We start from the raw sequence: 17,671 nt of genomic DNA, 5'->3' as shown, positions 1-17,671 counted from the left end.
CTCCAGCTTGCTAAGAAGAACACTGATTAGCTCATCTCTCTGCTCTCTCCTCCTATAAACAGGTCCTCCAGCCTGCTGACTGCTAAGAAGAAGACTGATCAGGTCATCTCTCTGATCTCTCCTCCTATCAGCAGGTCCCAAGCCTGATGACTGCTAAGAAATAGACGGATTATGTAATGTCTCTGATCTTACTCCCTGTCAACAGGTCCCCCAGTTTGCTGACTGCTAAGAAGAGCACTGATTAGGTCATCTCTCTGCTCTCTCCCCCATCAACAGGTCCTCCAGCCTGCTGACTGCTAAGAAGAAGACGGATTAGGCCATCTCTCTGTTCTTTCCTCCTATCAGCAGGTCCCAAGCCCGATGACTGCTAAGAAGACGGATTGGGTCATCTCTTTGCTCTCTCCTCCTATCAACAGGTCCCAAGCCCGATGACTGTTAAGAAGACAGATTGGGTCATCTCTCTGTTCTCTCCCCCTATCAACAGGTCCTCCAGCCTGCTAACAGCTAAGCAGACTAATTAGGTCATCTCTCTGCTCTCTCTCTCCCGATCAATAGGTCCTCCAGCCTGCTGACTGCTAAGAAGAAGACTGATTAGGTCATCCCTCTGCTCTCTCCTCCCATAAATAAGCAATAAAAACCTGACAGAGCCTCTAATCCTTGGGATTGAACATTAGACCCGATATCACATTACACACACACAATCCTTACCTCCAACTTCTTTATAATCTCCTCTTTATCTAGCGGCATCCTCTGCTTGTGCTTGGGAAGGACGACCGCGGACTCTGCAGAAAGAGGCAAACACACAACCTTGTATGAATCTGGAACCTGAAGAAGACTTACCAGCAAAAGGAAAAACAGGGGTAACAAAGGGCTTCACACACAGCAATCAGAATCCCGCTATTAGGAAAAAAAAAAAAATAAAAAAAAAATAAAAGAAATCCCTTTATATAAAAATTCTATACAGTAAAGTCACCAATCAGAGGCTGTTATCTGACAGAGCTGTGCGATTCTCAGCATGGAAAGAACCACAAAGGAGAAGTCTGACCTAAAATCTGCCGATCACGGGTGCAACGCTCTGCAGGTGCCAGTAAAATAAATAAATAAAATAATAAATGCACATTTTTTACCTGCAAAAAAAAAAAAAAAAAAAAAAAAAAAAAAATATATATATATATATATATATACACGCACAAAAACTTTTTTCACTGATGGTTAGTGTTTGGCTGAAGCCATTTATTAACAATCAACTGTATTTACTCTTTTTAAATCATAATGGCAACAGAAACTACCCTGATCAAAAGTTTACATACCCCGGTTCTTAATACTGTGTATTGCCCACTTTAACATCAATGACAGCTTGAAGTCTTTTGTGGTATTTGTGGATGAGACTCTTTATCTTCTCAGATGGTAAAGCTGCCCATTCCTCTTGGCAAAAAGCCTCCAGTTCTTGTAGATTCTTGGGCTGTCTTGCATGAACTGCACGTTTGAGATCTCCCCAGAGTGGCTCAATGATATTGAGGTCAGGAGACTGAGATGGCCACTCCAGAACCTTCACTTTATTCTGCTGTAGCCAATGACAGGTCGACTTGGCCTTGTGTTTTGGATCATTGTCATGTTGGAATGTCCAAGTACGTCCCATGCGCAGCTTCCTGGCTGATGAATGCAAATGTTCCTCCAGTATTTTTTTACAACATACTGCATTCATCTTGTCATCAATTTTGACCAAATTTCCTGTGCCTTTGTAGCTCACACATCCCCAAAACATCAGCGATCCACCACCGTGTTTCACAGTAGGTATGGTGTACCTTTCATCATAGGCCTTGTTGACTCCTCTCCAAATGTAGTGTTTATGGTTGTGGCCAAAAAGCTCAATTTTGGTCTCATCACTCCAAATGATTTTGTGCCAGAAGGTTTGAGGCTTGTCTCTGTGCTGTTTGGCGTATTGTAAGCGGGATACTTTCTGGCATTTGCGTAGTAATGGCTTTCTTCTGGCGACTCGACCATGCAGCCCATCTTTCTTCAAGTGCCTCCTTATTGTGCATCTTGAAACAGCTACACCACATGTTTTCAGAGTCCTGTATTTCACCTGAAGTTATTTGTGGGGTTTTCTTTGCATCCCGAACAATTTTCCTGGCAGTTGTGGCTGAAATTGTAGTTGGTCTACCTGACCGTGGTTTGGTTTCAACAGAACCTCTTATTTTCCACTTCTTAATTAGAGTTTGAACACTGCTGACTGGCATTCTCAATTCCTTGGATATCTTTTTATATCCCTTTCCTGTTTTATAAAGTTCAGATACCTTTTCCCGCAGATCCTTTGACGATTCTTTTGCTTTCCCCCATGACTCAGAATCCAGAAATGTCAGTGCAGCACTGGATGAAAGATGCAAGGGTCTGTCAGGAGTCCAGAAACTCATTGACCTTTTATACACACACACTAATTACAAGCAAACAGATCACAGGTGAGGATGGTTACCTTTGATAGCCATTCAAACCCCTTTGTGTCAACTTGTGTGCATGTTATCAGGCCAAAATCACCAGGGTATGTAAACTTTTGATCAGGGTCATTTGGGTAGTTTCTGTTGCAAGGATTTATAAAGAGTAAACACAGTTGATTGATAATAAATGGCTTCAGCCAAACATTAACCATGAGTGAAAGAAATCTTTTTGTGGTATCATTCATATTCTCTGAAAAACGGCCAAGAAATCATAAGTTCTGCCAGGGTATGTAAACTTATGAGCACAACTGTATATTACTATCACTAGGGGGCTTAGAAGCCCTGTATGTGATAGCATGGGCAGGTGACAGGTACCCTTTATGGAACAGACCCCCCCCCCGATGTCTCCCCTGCCCTCCAATACATCTATTCAAACACAGACGGTGTATAAATAGCTGCATCCTTGGCTACACTAGCCGAGGAATGACAGCTGTGACCCTGGAAGTGACGTAATACAATCTTTATAAATCTTTATTTTACATTTTTTTTGTTTTATAACTTTTTTTTTTTACACTTCTCTTAAATTATTCTTTTTTTTAAATTTTACTTTATTGCTATTGCAAGGAAGCTAACAAGAGGAATGACAGTTGTGACCCTGGAAGTGACGTAATACAATCTTTATAAATCTTTATTTTATATATTTTAATAAAAAGTGTTTTATAACACTTTTTATTTATTTTTTTACACTTCTTTTAAATTTTATTTTATTTACTTTATTGCTATTACAAGGGGGCTAACAAGAGGAATGACAGTTGTGACCCTGGAAGTGATGTCATAGATGCCACTTCCGGGGTATTAGTCATAGGGGTGACGAAAAGGTTTGAATAATTTTTTTTATAAATCTTTCTTTTTTTACATTTTTTTTTTAACTTTATTGCAATCACAATGTGATAACATGAGCAGGTGACAGGTACTCTTTATGGAGACATCAAGGGTCTATCAGACCTCAATGTCTCCCCTGACCTCCAATGCATCTATTCAAACACAGATCGTGTTTGAACAGTTGCATCCTTGGCTACATTAGCCGAGCAATGTCGGCTGTGGCCCTGGAAGTGACATGTCGCTTCTGGGGTCATTAATTACAGGAGGGACCAAGGAAGGATGTTACCCGAGTTCCTCCTGTTCTCACTGGACAAGCTGTTTTTTATTGGTCCTGGGCTCCCCAGAGGAACGGGAGAGCCTGGAAAACATCGCTGGTGTCTTGACATACACTTGAATACAAAAGTGCACACACCCTGATCAGCCACTAGATGGCACTGTAATAAAGTCACTTCTCTTCATATACTTTTTTTGGTTATGCCAAAGGACTTCATCAAAAAGCGTAAACGGTGCTTTTAGCATTTCAAAGAGAATGAATCTAAACTAGCACGCGTACTGGGCGGAGCTGGATACACGGCTTGAGAAGAAAAAGGATTGGCAAAGCATCTGTTCCCTATTCTCTGATCACTTTCTCTCGTCCAAATAGGAAGCTTACATGGGCAGGGCTTGACAACACTACCAGGAGAAGGAGAAAAGCATAGCAAAGAGGACTAACGGTCCCTATAGACGGCTGCGATTTCACGCCGTGGGCAGCCCCTGCAAGAACCACCCAGCTTGAGAAGAGCCAATGTAAAAGTACAACCCTTGCTGCCCGTCTGAAAAGCAATCCGCATTGGGCTGCTTTTTAGAAGCGGTTGATAGGCGTCTCCTGATTGCCTGTTTCAACCCTGAAAAACCCGCGCCACCATGGGGCAACCCATATGGTCACGGCATTCACTTGAATGGGTCATGTTTGGTTCACCCTTCTTGGTTTTACTGCCACCTAAATGCCCACCTAAAGCCTACAAAACAGGGGCATTAGTGCAAGGGACACATCCTACTGAATGTGAGTTATGTCCTGTGTGCTGATTGTTCTACCTTTCACAGTTTTATTGTTGCCTAAATGTCCACCTAAAGCCTACAATACAGGGTAATACAGGGTATAATAAGGAATGGGGGGATGGCATGGGGGGGGGGGGGGGGGTGCGGGGGGAATAGACAAAGGGGAATTTCAACTAAAAGAAGGGGCATCAGCACAAGGGACACATTCCACTGACTTTAGGTTATGTCCCTTGTGTTTATTGTTCTGTTTTTTATTTCTACTTCAGGCTGGGGGGGCATAGACAGAAGGGGATTTTAACTAAAAGAAGGGGCATCAGTACAAGGGACACATCCCACTGACTATAAGTTGTGTCCCTTCTACTAATTTTTTATTTTTTCTGTTCTTTTTTAGGCTTGGGGCGGGGGGGGGGGGGGGGATGGGACTGTACACTAAGTCCCTTGTGCTGATTGTTCTGTTTTTTTTCTATTTCAGGCTTAAGGGGGGGCATAGACAGAGGGGGATGTCAACTACAAGAAGGTGCATCAGCACAAGGGACACATCCTACTGACTGTAAGGGGGGGGGGGGGGGTTGTGTCATAGACGAAGGGGGATTTTATCTAAAAGAAAGGGCATCGGCACAAGGGACACTTACTACTGACTGTAAGCTACAGTATGTCCCTTGTGCTGATTGTTCCGTTTTTTTTTCGATTTCAGGCTTAAGTGGGAGATAGATGGAGGGGGATTTCAGCTAAAAGAAGGGGCATCAGGAACAAGGGACACACCCTACTGACTGTAAGCTACGCCCCTTGTGCTGATTGTTCTGTTTTTTTAATTTAGGCTATGGGGGGGGGGGTATGACAGAGAGGGGTTTCAACTAAAAGAGGGGGCAACAGCACAAGGGACACATCCCACTGACTGTAAGTTTTGTCCCTTGTGCTGATTGTTCTGATTTTTATTTCTATTTCAGGCTTGGGAGGAGGGCATGGGGGAGGGTCAATTGACAATGAGGGATTTCAACTAAAAGAAGGGGCATCAGCACAAGGGACACGTCCTACTGACTGTACTTTATGTCCTTTGTGCTGATTGTTCTGTTTTATTTTAGACTTGGGGGGGGAGTCATAAATGGAGAGGAATCTCAACTAAAAAAGGGGCATCAACACAAGGGGCGCGTCCTACTGACTGTACACTATGTCCCTTGTGCTGATTGTTCTGTTTTTTATTTCTATTTCAGGCTTAAGGGGGGCTCAGACAGAGGGGGATTTCAACTACAAGAAGGTGCATCAGCACAAGGGACACATCCTACTGACTGTAAGCTACGTCCCTTGTGGTGACTGTTCTTTTTTTTATTTCAGGCTTGGAGGGGGGCATAGACAAACGGGGATTTTAACTAAAAGAAAGGGCATCAGCACAAGGGACACTTACTACTGACTGTAAGCTATGTCCCTTCTGCCGATTGTTCCGTTTTTTATTTCAATTGCAGGATTAAGTGGGAGAAAGATGGAGGGGGATTTTAGCTAAAAGAAGGAGCATCAGCACAAGGGACACACCCTACTGACTGTAAGCTACACCCCTTGTGCTGATTGTTCTGTTTTTTTTAATTCAGGCTTGGGGGGTGGGAGGGTATGAGCGGGCACAGCAGGAGGGGGATTTCAACAAAAAGAAAGGGCATCAGTGCAAGGGACACTTACTACCGACTGTAAGTTATGTCCCTTGTGCTGATTATTCTGTTTTGTTTTTTTTTGTGTTTTTTTTTGTAATTTCAGACTTTTAACACTTTCTTGTAATGTGCTAGTCCAGGTAAGATCATGCAGAGATGCAACTTACTCTCCTTCAGCAGCTTTCGCACTTTAATTTTCAGCTCGCGGGGTAACAGTTTCCAGTCTGGAAATACACAACAAAGAATAACAAAGCATGAATTCTCTTGCAATCTCTGCCCACTGTGTTATATTAAAAGGCTTAACACAAACTACACCTGCAATCAAATCATTAATTCATAAAGGCACTTGTAAAGAACTGTAATATACGTGGGCTGTGCTGATAACACAGAACTTTAAGAGCTTTCAGAAAGGATACGGTCGAGGAAAGTGCATTCATATGGATGCCTCTAACAAGCATCATTACCCACCTGAATACCAATCCGGATATATACCCCTTCATTACCAGGCCATTTTTAGTGCTGTGATAGTTTGACTAACAATTACTCATGTCATGCAACACTTTACCCAAATTTGTTTCTTTTTGTTTTGTTTTTGGAGACAGATAAAACTTTCTTTTGGTGATATTTAATAACCAATATTCTTTTTTTACTATATAAAAGGAAAAAATAGCAAACAATTGATAAAAAAAAAGCTGATGTTTCGCATTTCTTGAGGTCCTAAAATTCCCATCAAAACTGTTTAGTTTAGGACATAGCATATAGAGATTTCAGTGGTCAGGAGTTAGTGCCATCTTATTGGAGTTGGTTGGTGGTGAGTGCCCCTTTAAATGTTGGTGGTCAATGGTGTCTAACCCCTGTTAAATGTTGGTGGTCAATGGTGTCTACCTAGGGTTGCCACCTTATCCCTTTAAACCCGAACACATATTATTTACACAGGTTCTGAGGCTAATTTAATTCAGATAAGGCATCAAGTGAGTTTAGTTACCACCGTAATCAGCCACAGAACCTGTGTAAATCTTATGTGTTTGAGTTTAAAGCGATAAGGTGGCAACCCTATGTCTACCCCTTTAAATGTTGGTGGTCAATGGTGTCTACCCCCTGTTAAATGTTGGTGGTCAATGGTGTCTACACCCTGTTAAATGTTGGTGGTCAATGGTGTCTGCCCCTGTTAAATGATGGTGGTCAATGGTGTCTACCCCCTGTTAAATGTTGGTGGTCAATGGTGTCTACCCCCTGTTAAATGTTGGTGGTCAATGGTGTCTGCCTCCTGTTAAATGTTAGTGGTCAATGGTGTCTGCCCCCCGTTAAACGTTTGTGGCCAATGGTGTCTGGCCCCTGTTAACTGTTGGTGGTCAATGGTGTCTGCCCCCTGTTAACTGTTGGTGGTCAATGGTGTCTACCCCCTTTTAAATGTTGGTGGATAATGGTGTGTGCCTCCTGTAAAATGTTGGTGGTCGATGGTGTCTGCCCCTGTTAAATGATGGTGGTCAATGATGTCTGCCTCTCGTTAAATGTTGGTGGTCAATGGTGCCTGACACCCGTTATCTGGCGGGTAATGGTGTCTACCCCCTGTTAAATGTTGGTGGTCAATGGTGTCTGCCTTCTGTTAAATGTTGGTGGTCAATGGTGTCTGCCTTCTGTTAAATGTAAGTGGTCAATAGTGCCTGCCCCCATTAAATGTTTGTGGTCAATAGTGTCTACCCCCTGTTAAATGTTGGTGATGAATGGTGTCTACCCCCTGTTAAATGTTGGTGGTCAATGGTGTCTACCCCCTGTTAAATGTTGGTGGTCAATGGTGAATGCCCCATAACACTGGTGGTCAACGTTCACCCTTTATGGTCCATATTCTTTCTCTGTACCCCCTTGCTTCAGTGTGCCCCCTGGCTACCCCCTTGCTGATCAGGAAACACACCTCTGTTTATGGGCAGCTGGAGAAGTGCTACAGGATTAGCAGGGAAAGTGCTGACAGAGGTGGAAGAATGAAGAGTCTGGAGAAGGGGCAGGCTCTCAAATGTAAACACAAGCAGTGTTCACATTTGTGATAGCTGTGATTGACCACCACAAGGCACAGAACCACTCGGATCAGCTCTGTGCTTTTGTGTCTGTGATTTGAGCTGTCTAATGACAGCTCAACCACAGGCATTTAATGGATGTACCGATTGCCGGCACTGCTGGTGGTCAGTGGTGTTTTCTCCCATAACAATGGCAGTTAGTGTGCCCCCTTGATGGTCCATATATCCCCTCTGTACCCCTTGCCTCAGTGTGCTCCCTGGCCACTCCCTTGATGATTAGTGTGCCCCCCTTTGATGGTGGTCACTGGGGAGATTTAGCTTCTCTGACATAAAGTGATTTTTATTTTAAAGCTCCGTGGTGAGCACACTCAAAAGGAAACACAAGGGGCATAAACAAGTGTACACATGGTCCTACTCCAAAGAAAAAGGACCCTGGCCCTGATCATCTTGGGCGCAGGGCTCCTGACAGGGACTGGGGTACTAGTGGTGCACCCAGCTGAAACTGGGCATACCCCTTTCTTTGGGAGGCCTGACGAAGCAAGACCTACCCAAGTACTAGGTGGGGCTCCCCCAAAGGGAGACCCCATGGGAGGGGGAGAACCTGACCAAAAAGACCACATGCCCTACCACAGAAGACTTTCAGGGCAAGCACAAGGACCTACACCCTACTAGTTGGATAAGTGCAAAAAAAAACAGTATACGACATACAAACATGAAGGGAAAAGGGGAAAGTGCTTCAGTGACCATTGTGCAATATAATGGCGGGCCCATCGGCCAGGAATAAAAATTTCTCCAGTCCTGCCTAAAAGGCCCAGCCCTGGAGGCAGGTGTGAAGAAAGTGTACAATGGGTGTACAATGGGTGAGGTGACCATGGTGCCACATAAACTCACAGTGAGCTCCCCCACAATGAGATCTTCCAGGACCCCTTGGACTGCCACTCCAGGGGCACATACACTATGGGCTTCTCTCATCCCAGTCCCTGGCCAGACCAGAACAGCACCATTCCTACCAGGAAGGCTTTAGAGAGAGCCTTGCCTTCAACCAAGACAAGCCTGGCGCACCAGGCCATAATCAACCCGGGAGAAAAAAGGCTCTCCCACCGTTCCCACTGACATTATAAAGAGAGCCATTGGCTGAGAGCGCTGATCAGATGCTGATCAGCAGACCTTTTTTTTTGGGTCATGCCCCTTCTACAGAAGCCGGACGTTCTGTCAGACCAGCTGTCGCACACACTGGCCGAATGTTGGTCGGCTTCTATTCAACCGGCCGATACCGCTCCAATATTCAGCCTGTGTGTGCGGGGCTTTAGCTTTTTCCTGCCGAAAGATCCTACTAGAAAACCAAGAAGTTCTGCTTCTAATAGGAACGAGGGTGTCCTGTCTTCTATGATCTGTGTAATCTGATCTCCCTGCTATTCACCTGGAGAGTGGAAGTGGTAAAGACTAGGTATTCCTATGTAATATTTCATGTTTACTGTATTCATAAGAAATATATATATATATATATATATATATACACACATACATACACACACATTTTTTTGTATAAATATATATATATATATATATATATATATATATACACACACACACACACATATTTATACATATTATGCATTTCTGATGGTTAAATCCTTTATTATAACACAATGTATAAAAAAAAAACCTTCTCTGTGTCTCTGATTGCTCGGAGATTGGGATACTTTCCTCCCTTTGCTCTCCTGATTGTCTGCACTCCAAATACAGCCTTTAAATCAACAGGGGGCTTCATTAATATCACATCTCTTGATGAGCCGCTCGGCAGGTTGTCGCGCATTCTGATCACTGGCGGTTTAGGACGGAATGGTATGGAAACGCGCAGGACTTGCACCTTCTATCCAGAGGGGCAGCTGGTCAGACAGGACGGTCTACTGACTAATACCAGTATACACCAACCCCCATCCTCCACCCCACCACCCCCAATCACAAGTGTTACACAAGAACATGGATTCTTACATTTAAATGAAATCTGCACTGTGAGCAAAAATAACAGGAAAAATGCTTTCTAGCTTAGCTAGATAGTATCTATATTATATATTAGTATTATATATATATATATATATATATATATATATATATATATATACACTACCGTTCAAAAGTTTGGGGTCACATTGAAATGTCCTTATTTTTGAAGGAAAAGCACTGTACTTTTAAATGAAGCTAACTTTAAACTAGTCCTAACTTTAAACAAATATACTCTATACATTGCTAATGTGGTAAATGACTATTCTAACTGCAAATGTCTAGTTTTTGGTGCAATATCTACATAGGTGTATAGAGGCCCATTTCCAGCAACTATCACTCCAGTGTTCTAATGGTACAATGTGTTTGCTCATTGGCTCAGAAGGCTAATTGATGATTAGCAAACCCTTGTGCAATCATGTTCACACATCTAAAAACTGTCTAGCTCCTTCCAGAAGCTACAAAACTGACCTTCCTGTGAGCAGATTGAGTTTCTGGAGCATCACATTTGTGGGGTCAATTAAACGCTCAAAATGGCCAGAAAAAGAGAACTTTCATCTGAAACTCGACAGTCTATTCTTGTTCTTAGAAATGAAGGCTATTCCATGCGAGAAATTGCAAAGAAATTGAAGATTTCCTACAACGGTGTGTACTACTCCCTTCAGAGGACAGCACAAACAGGCTCTAACCAGAGTAGAAAAAGAAGTGGGAGGCCGCGTTACACAACTAAGCAAGAAGATAAGCACATTAGAGTCTCTAGTTTGAGAAACAAACGCCTCACAGGTCCCCAACTGGCATCTTCATTAAATAGTACCCGCAAAACACCAGTGTCAACATCTACAGTGAAGAGGCAGCTGCGGGATTTTGAGCTTCAGGGCAGAGTGGCAAAGAAAAAGCCATATCTGAGACTGGCCAATAAAAGAAAAAGATTAAGATGGACAAAAGAACACAGACATTGGACAGAGGAAGACTGGAAAAAAGTGTTGTGGACGGATGAATCCAAGTTTGAGGTGTTTGGATCACAAAGAAGAACGTTTGTGAGACGCAGAACAAATTAAAAGATGCTGGAAGAATGCCTGACGCCATCTGTTAAGCATGGTGGAGATAATGTGATGGTCTGGGGTTGCTTTGGTGCTGGTAAGGTGGGAGCTTTGTACAGGGTAAAAGGGATTCTGAATAAGGAAGGCTATCACTCCATTTTGCAACGCCATGCCATACCCAGTGGACAGCGCTTGATTGGAGCCAATTTCATCCTACAACAGGACAATGACCCTAAACACACCTCCAAATTGTGCAAGAACTATTTACAGCAGAAGCAGGCAGCTGGTATTCTATCGGTAATGGAGTGGCCAGCACAGTCACCAGATCTGAACCCCATTGAGCTGTTGTGGGAGCAGCTTGACCGTATGGTACGCCAGAAGTGCCCATCCAACCAATCCAACTTGTGGGAGCTGCTTCTAGAAGCGTGGGGTGCAATTTCTCCAGCTTACCTCAATAAATTAACAGCTAGAATGCCAAAGGTGTGCAATGCTGTAATTGCTGCAAAAGGAGGATTCTTTGATGAAAGCAAAGTTTGATGTAAAAACAATGTTATTTCAAATACAAATCATTATTTCTAACCTTGTCAATGTCTTGACTCTATTTTCTATTCATTTCACAACGTATGGTGGTGAATAAGTGTGACTTTTCATGGAAAACACAAAATTGTTTGGGTGACCCCAAACTTTTGAACGGTAGTGTATATATATATATATATATACACATATATATATATATATATATATATATATATATATATATATATATTAATAGATATTATATATCTATTCTAATCTATCATCTTATCTATCAATCTGTCTATCACATATACACTGTATTACCAAAAGTATTGGGACGCCTGCCTTTACACGCACATGAATAGTCCGTAGGGTTCAATATTGAGTTGGCCCACCATTTGCAGCTATAACAGCTTCAGCTCTTCTGGGAAGGCTGTCCACAAGGTTTAGCAGTGTGTCTATGGGAATATTTGACCATTCTTCCAGAAGGGCATTTCTGAGGTCAGGCACTGATGTTGGACGAGAAGGCCTGGCTCACAGTCTCCGCTCTAATTCACCCCAAAGGTGTTCTATCAGGTTGAGGCCAGGACTCTGTGCAGGCCAGTCAAGTTCCTCCACCTCAAATTCGCTCATCCATGTCTTTATGGACCTTGCTTTGTGCACTGGTGCGCCCCCAGTCATGTTGGAAAAGGAAGGGGTCATCCCCAAACTGTTCCCATGAAGTTGGAAGCATGAAATTGTCCAAAATGTCTTGGTATGTTGATGCCTTAAGAGTTCCCTTCACTGGAACTAAGGGGCCAAGCCCAACCCCAGAAAAACAACCCCACACCATAATCTCCCCTCCACCAAATGATTTGGACCAGTGCACAAAGTAAGGTCCATAATGACATAAATGAGCGAGTTTGGGGTGGAGGAACTTGACTGGCCTGCACAGAGTCCTGACCTCAACCCGATAGCACACCTTTGAGATGAATTCGAGCGGAGACTGTGAGCCAGGCCTTCTTGTCCAACATCAGTGCCTGACCTCACAAATGCGCTTCTGGAAGAATGGCCAAACATTCCCATAGACACACTCCTAAACCTTGTGGACAGCCTTCCCAGAAGAGTTGAAGCTGTTATAGCTGCAAAGGGTGGGCCAACTCAATATTGAACCCTACGGACTAAGACTGGGATGCCATTAAAAATCATGTGCGTGTAAAGGCAGGCGTCCCAATACTTTTGATAATATAGTCCATCTATCTAAAGCCTATTGATTTATAGTATCTATCTACTTTACTTATAGTAAAGCTAAGTACACACTGGCAGTTCTTTTTTTCGCTCAACCAGTGGGTTCAACAAAAAAAAGACCTGACAGATCCCTGTCGCAACAAATGCATTAAGGTAAAGAATATTTAGGCTCTACAACCACTTTAATTATCATATCTAATCTATTGATCTATCTACAGCGGGGGGGGGGGGTCAGTAACCAGTAGAACTCAGACAGGTGACTGGAGGATCACAATCTGGGCTTACTGACCTGCCATTCTAGAGCATAAGTTACCCCTCCCCCCAGTACAAATCTGCCCCCATGCTGAAATCCCTCCTGCCAGCACACTATTGTCCCCCCCCCACTCCCCCTCTGTAAATCCCGTCACAAATCCTCCCCCCCACACACACACAAAACACCCTTCCTAGCATAAAACCTCTACTCCTCAAATCCCTCCAAGCACAAATCTTCTCCCCCCACTCCAAATCCCCCCTCCTAGCACAACCGCCCCCCCCCCCCCATTTCCATTTCCTCTCCTAGCATAGATATCCCCAATCTTCCCTACTAGCACTAATCCCCCCCCCACCATATCGCCTTTTCTGCCACAAATCACCCCTCCTAGCACAACCGCCCCCCCGATTTCCTCTCTTAGCATAGATATCCCCCAATCTTCCCTACTAGCACTAATTCCCCCCCCCATCATATCGCCTTTTCTGCCACAAATCACCCCTCCTAGCACAAATCCTCTTCCCCCCATGCAACTAAGGGCTCCTTCACAAGTGCAGCAGGCACTGCTGCTCCCCTGAAAAGTGATCCGAGCACGTGTGACTGGTGGTGAGGAGGCAATATGTTGCCTCCTCACTATCTGATGTAAAGATATGATTGTGGTGCAATGCACGCAATTGTAAAATGGTAGTACGGCAATTCGACGTTTAAAACGGGTGTGACGAGGTGACACTGCGCCCGGTGATCTTTGACTTCTCCCGTGTTGTGCAGGTAGATCTCCACCTCTTTAAGGTTGCCTACCCCTGATCTACAGTATATATCTATTGTATTTAATTGTATCTATAGTATCGCAAACTACCTTATCCACAGTAACTATCATATCTAATCTAGCTATAGCATTTATCTACAGTATATATCTATGTTTATATATAGCTATATATCTATAGTATTTATTTCCAGTATAATCTAATCTATTCTATGCATGTATCTTTATACAGTACTTATCAAAGCTAACTTATCTATAACATTTATCTACAGTATCTTATTATCTATAATATTTAAGTATATATCTATAGTACTTTTCATTGGGGTTGAACCGATACGGTACAGAGCATTTGTAAATGCTCCGATGCTTATTCCGATACCTGGGCAGTCAGGGACGATCGGTGCGGCGGTGGGGGCTGTTACAAGCATCGATCTCCCTGTATAGATTTCAATAAAACAGCTGACAGACGCTTCTCCTCCTCTCGACACCCCCCCCCCCCCCGTCCGTCCCTCCCCCACCAAAGCTTTCAGCTGCTTTATTGAAATCCATACTGGGAGATCGGTGCTTGTAATGGCCCCCACCGCCGCACCGATCATCCCTGACTGTCCCGTGTGTCCTCCTCCGTGCTCCTAAGGTCCCCGCCACGTCCTCCTCCGCTCCCCCACCGTGTCCTCCTCCGCTCACCCTTCGTGTCCTCCTCCGCTCCCCCTTCCTTTCCTCCTCCGCTCCCCCTTCCTGTCCCCCTCCGCGTCCTCCTCCACTCACCCTCTGCGTCCTCCTCCGCTCACCCTCCGCGTCCTCCTCCGCTCCCCCTTCCTGTCCTCCTCCGCTCACCCTTCCTGTCCCCCTCCGCGTCCTCCTCCACTCACCCTCCGCGTCCTCCTCCGCTCACCCTCCGCGTCCTCCTCCGCTCCCCCTTCCTGTCCTCCTCCGCTCCCCCTTCCTGTCCCCCTCCGCGTCCTCCTCCGCTCACCCTCCGTTTCCTCCTCCGCTCACCCTCCGTGTCCTCCTCCGCTCCCCCTTCCTGTCCTCCTCCGCTCCCCCTCCGTGTCCTCCTCCGCTCCCCCTCCGTGTCCTCCTCCGCTCACCCTCCGTGTCCTCCTCCGCTCACCCTCCGTGTCCTCCTCCGCTCACCCTCCGTGTCCTCCTCCGCTCCCCCTTCCTGTCCTCCTCCACTCCCCCTTCCTGTCCCCCTCCGTGTCCCCCTCCGCTCCCCCTCCGTGTCCTCCTCCGCTCCCCCTCCGCGTCCTCCTCCGCTCCCCCTTCCTGTCCTCCTCCGCTCCCCCTTCCTGTCCTCCTCCGCTCCCCCTTCCTGTCCCCCTCCGTGTCCTCCTCCGCTCCCCCTCCGTGTCCTCCTCCGCTCACCCTCCGTGTCCTCCTCCGCTCACCCTCCGTGTCCTCCTCCGCTCACCCTCCGTGTCCTCCTCCGCTCCCCCTTCCTGTCCCCCTCCGCTCCCCCTTCCTGTCCCCCTCCGTGTCCCCCTCCCCCTCCGTGTCCTCCTCCGCTCACCCTCCGCGTCCTCCTCCGCTCCCCCTTCCTGTCCTCCTCCGCTCCCCCTTCCTGTCCTCCTCCACTCCCCCTTCCTGTCCCCCTCCGTGTCCTCCTCCGCTCCCCCTCCGTGTCCTCCTCCGCTCCCCCTCCGTGTCCTCCTCCGCTCCCCCTCCGTGTCCTCCTCCGCTCCCCCTTCGTGTCCTCCTCCGCTCCCCCTCCGTGTCCTACTCCGCTCCGCCTCCGTGTCCTCCTCTGCTCCCCCTCCGTTTTCCTCTGTGTCCTCCTCCGCTCTTTCTCCTATCCCCCACCGTGTCCTCCTCTGCTCCCCCTCCGTGTACTCCTCCGTGCTCCCTCCGTGTCCTCCTCCGGTCTCCCGCTGCGTCCTCCGCTCCTTCTCTGCGTCCTCCCCTGCTCCCCCTCCGCTTCCTCCTCTGCTCCCCCTCCTGTCCTCCTCCGCTCCCCCCTCCGCTCCCCCTCTGTGCTCCTTTGCCCCCTCTGTGCTCTTCCAGTCCCCCTCCGTGTCCTCCTCCGCTCCCACTTTGTGTCCTCCTCAGCTCCTTTTCCGTGTCCTCCTCAGCTCCCTCTGCGGTCCCCCTCCATGTCCCCTCTGTGCTCCTTCACCCCCTCTGTTTTCCTCTGGTCCCCCTCCATGTCCTCCAGTCCCCCTCCGTATCCTCCTCTGGTCTCCCTCTGTGTCCTCCTCCGCTTCTTCTCCGGTCCCCCCTCTGTGCTCCTCTGCCCCAGATCTGTCAGCAGAGGAAGGGCCTGGTAAATATGTAATTTACCGGCTCCTTCCTTTTCAGAATGCACACTGACTCTGTCCATTCATAACTGAGCATTGTAAACTCTGTGTACGATGCTTCAGTTTATAAATGGGGCGGAGCCTCTGTCTCCTGTCCATTCATCTTCAGTGCAGCTGAGGCTGCAGAGAAATGGACTGGGGAATCTGTGTCCTCAGCCCTTTTCTCTGTCTCAAAGGGAAGATGTAAGGGGTAAAATAAAAAAATGGAAAAATTGTAATAAATATTTAAAAGTTAAAAAAACAAATATTAAATTAAAAAAACACTGACACTGTCCACCCTCCCCAAAAAAAGTATATATATATATATATATATATATATATATATATACACACTGAGTCATATACACAGATATATATATATATATGACTCGGTATATATAGGACACAGTATATACAGTCAGGTCCATAAATATTTGGACATCGACATTCTATTCTTTTTGGCTCTATACACCACCACAATGAATTTGAAATGAAATGAACAAGATGTGCTTTAACTGCAGACTTTCAGCTTTAATTTGAGGGTATTTACATCCAAATCAGGTGAACGGTGTAGATGTCGATGTCCCAATATTTATGGACCTGACTGTGTAGGACACAGTGTGTATATATAGGACACAGTGTATATATAAGACACAGTATATATATGACACAGTATATATATATATATATATATATATATATATATATATATATATATATAGAATGCAGTATATATAGGACACAGTGTGTATATATATATATATATATATATATATATATATATATATATATGACACAGTATATATACAGAACGCAATATATATAGGACACAGTATATATAGATAGAGATGTAGTTTCCAAAAATAGTTTTAGGACTTAGATCCCTTCAGAGAGATAAAAGTGAGTTTTATAGAGGTGATGTACAGTATGTGTCCCGTATAGAAGATATCAGCAGATAGCGGCCGGGTCCTCAGGAATCGCAGCTCGAGGTGACAATATCCTCGGTGGGATAATCTCACCGCCGATTATTTGGTCACTGATAGCACAGTTGCAGTAATGGGCCTAACCTTTACCAGGGCCAAGCATGTATTCAGCTCTATACATCTCAGAATAGACCCGGGCTCTCAGAGACAAGATCTTACCAGGGTGCCAATCAATGGCATTGTCAACAGGTCCAGACGTCTGATACTTATCAGAGTAACGTTCCACATCTGAGAGAGAGAGAGAGAGAGAGAGAAATAACAGGAGGTTAAAAATAGACGCCACTGTCTGCGTCACCGAGAGGCAAAATCAATATAACACCACGTAGACGCAGACACAAACTCTTCCCGGCCAATCAGGAGAGGGGGGAAGCAGGCGACGCTTCTGCAGTCGCTGCTGAAATGTGTCACAGGCCGAGCGTGGAGCTTTTCGCGGCTTTGTGACAGCGAAGGGGGAAAAATGGAATGAAAGCGTCCCTTATTTTGCAAGTGCTAATAGATTCTGATAGGTACACTACGGGCTCACATTTCTGGAAGGGTGACACAATTAGATTTCCTAACAACCCCCCCCCCTCCTTAGACAGATGGTGTTGTGGGGGGGGTCTGACTAATGAATC

General features: G+C 45.5%; 1 protein-coding gene across 1 annotated transcript in view; it reads right to left on the bottom strand.

Moving 5' to 3' along the window:
- POLR3GL (RNA polymerase III subunit GL) overlaps positions 1-17,671 on the bottom strand; it is a 52,009-nt gene that overhangs the window by 8,782 nt on the left and 25,556 nt on the right. The window contains exons 5-7 of the mRNA XM_073608651.1: positions 17,217-17,285; positions 6,160-6,216; positions 709-782 (exon numbers count right to left, since the gene is read on the bottom strand). Coding sequence (XP_073464752.1) covers positions 709-782; positions 6,160-6,216; positions 17,217-17,285 — 200 coding nt within the window. The remainder of the gene's footprint in view (positions 1-708; positions 783-6,159; positions 6,217-17,216; positions 17,286-17,671) is intronic.

Source organism: Aquarana catesbeiana, linkage group LG13 (assembly GCF_042186555.1).
Source record: "Aquarana catesbeiana isolate 2022-GZ linkage group LG13, ASM4218655v1, whole genome shotgun sequence".
Lineage (NCBI taxonomy): Eukaryota > Metazoa > Chordata > Amphibia > Anura > Ranidae > Aquarana > Aquarana catesbeiana.
This window is presented reverse-complemented; position numbering and strand designations above follow the sequence as displayed.